Source organism: Oryzias melastigma, linkage group LG6 (genome assembly GCF_002922805.2).
Source record: "Oryzias melastigma strain HK-1 linkage group LG6, ASM292280v2, whole genome shotgun sequence".
In the NCBI taxonomy this organism is placed as follows: Eukaryota; Metazoa; Chordata; class Actinopteri; order Beloniformes; family Adrianichthyidae; genus Oryzias; species Oryzias melastigma.
This window is the reverse complement of record NC_050517.1, coordinates 19,795,380-19,796,541: the sequence shown is the minus strand read 5'-3', so window position 1 is coordinate 19,796,541 and position 1,162 is coordinate 19,795,380. Positions and strand designations below refer to the sequence as shown.

Below are 1,162 nucleotides of genomic sequence, written 5' to 3'. Positions count from 1 at the left end.
TTTTCTAAAGAACTCGTCCATTTTTCTCATGACAGTGAGTCTGCAGTGCAAGATCCTCAAGTGTAATTCTGATTTATGGGCCTTTAACTCAAAATCTGGGCCGGATTTCTGCATTGGGCTTCGGGCGTACGACAACTGTGTCCGCCGGACGGCACGCACCTGTCGGGGTGACCTGACCTATCACTCCGCCCAGCATGGCATCGGGGATCTAATGAACCAGCACAACTGCTCCAAGGAAGAGCCCACTTCCCAGCCGCGGGCCCGGACCCCGCTTCCTCCTCCCCCACCTCCTCCGGTCCTGACCAGCCAGGAGCCCGGCAGCGGCCCGGAAGGCTGCCGCTACGAGCACAGCCTCCCGCGCAACGCGCCGCCCTCCAACTACACGCACTGTGGCTTCTTTGGCGTGCCGCACCTCCGGACGTTCGGCGACGACTTTCAAACGTGCAAAGTGGAGGGAGCCTGGCCGCTCATCCACAACAAATACCTGTCCGTCCAGGTGACCAATTCTCCTGTAGTTCCAGGCTCTTTAGCCACCGCCACCACCAAGGTGAGGATCTGTTTATTTATTTACCCTTTCTGTTTGCTACTTGACCACAACATTTCTAATGTACTGTAACTTTTCAATAGTGCTGCTATAAATGATTATTTTAATAGTCGACTAATCGCCGATTATTTTTTGTGATTAGTCGACTAATCGGGCCATGCGCAAACTGGATGTAAAGCGCACATCTTAACCGCCATTGGCTTTAAACTAACTAAAAACTAGATATATAGCATTACCTGCGATAATGCTAGCATGAGTGCTGTAAGCGAAATTTGTCAGCTGAAGATGCTAGTGCTGATAGCTGAAGATGCTGAAATTGATGGCTAAATACGCTGAAGTTAATAGCCAGCTAAAATATTAGTTAAATGCCAAATTAGCCTAAAAATTTGAGAAAAAGCTTAAATTAGCCAAAACAGCTAGCATGCAGCTGAAATATTAGCTAAACTCCATAACGGCCTAAAAAACCTTAATAAATGCCAAAATAGTCCCAAAAGCTAGTGTAGTGCAATTATAATTTCCAACTTTACTACACTCTTGAGTCTGTATAATATGAAGTACTGACTAATCCACTATTAAATTTCAGATTATTAGTAGATTAGTCGAGTAATCGTGGCAGCT

General features: G+C 46.5%; 1 protein-coding gene across 3 annotated transcripts in view; it reads left to right on the top strand.

Moving 5' to 3' along the window:
- rgma (repulsive guidance molecule BMP co-receptor a) overlaps positions 1–1,162 on the top strand; it is a 14,358-nt gene that overhangs the window by 5,930 nt on the left and 7,266 nt on the right. For all 3 annotated transcript variants that reach the window (XM_024281835.2, XM_024281836.2, XM_024281837.2), the window contains exon 3: positions 36–547. In XM_024281835.2, the coding sequence (XP_024137603.1) occupies positions 36–547 (512 nt within the window). The remainder of the gene's footprint in view (positions 1–35; positions 548–1,162) is intronic.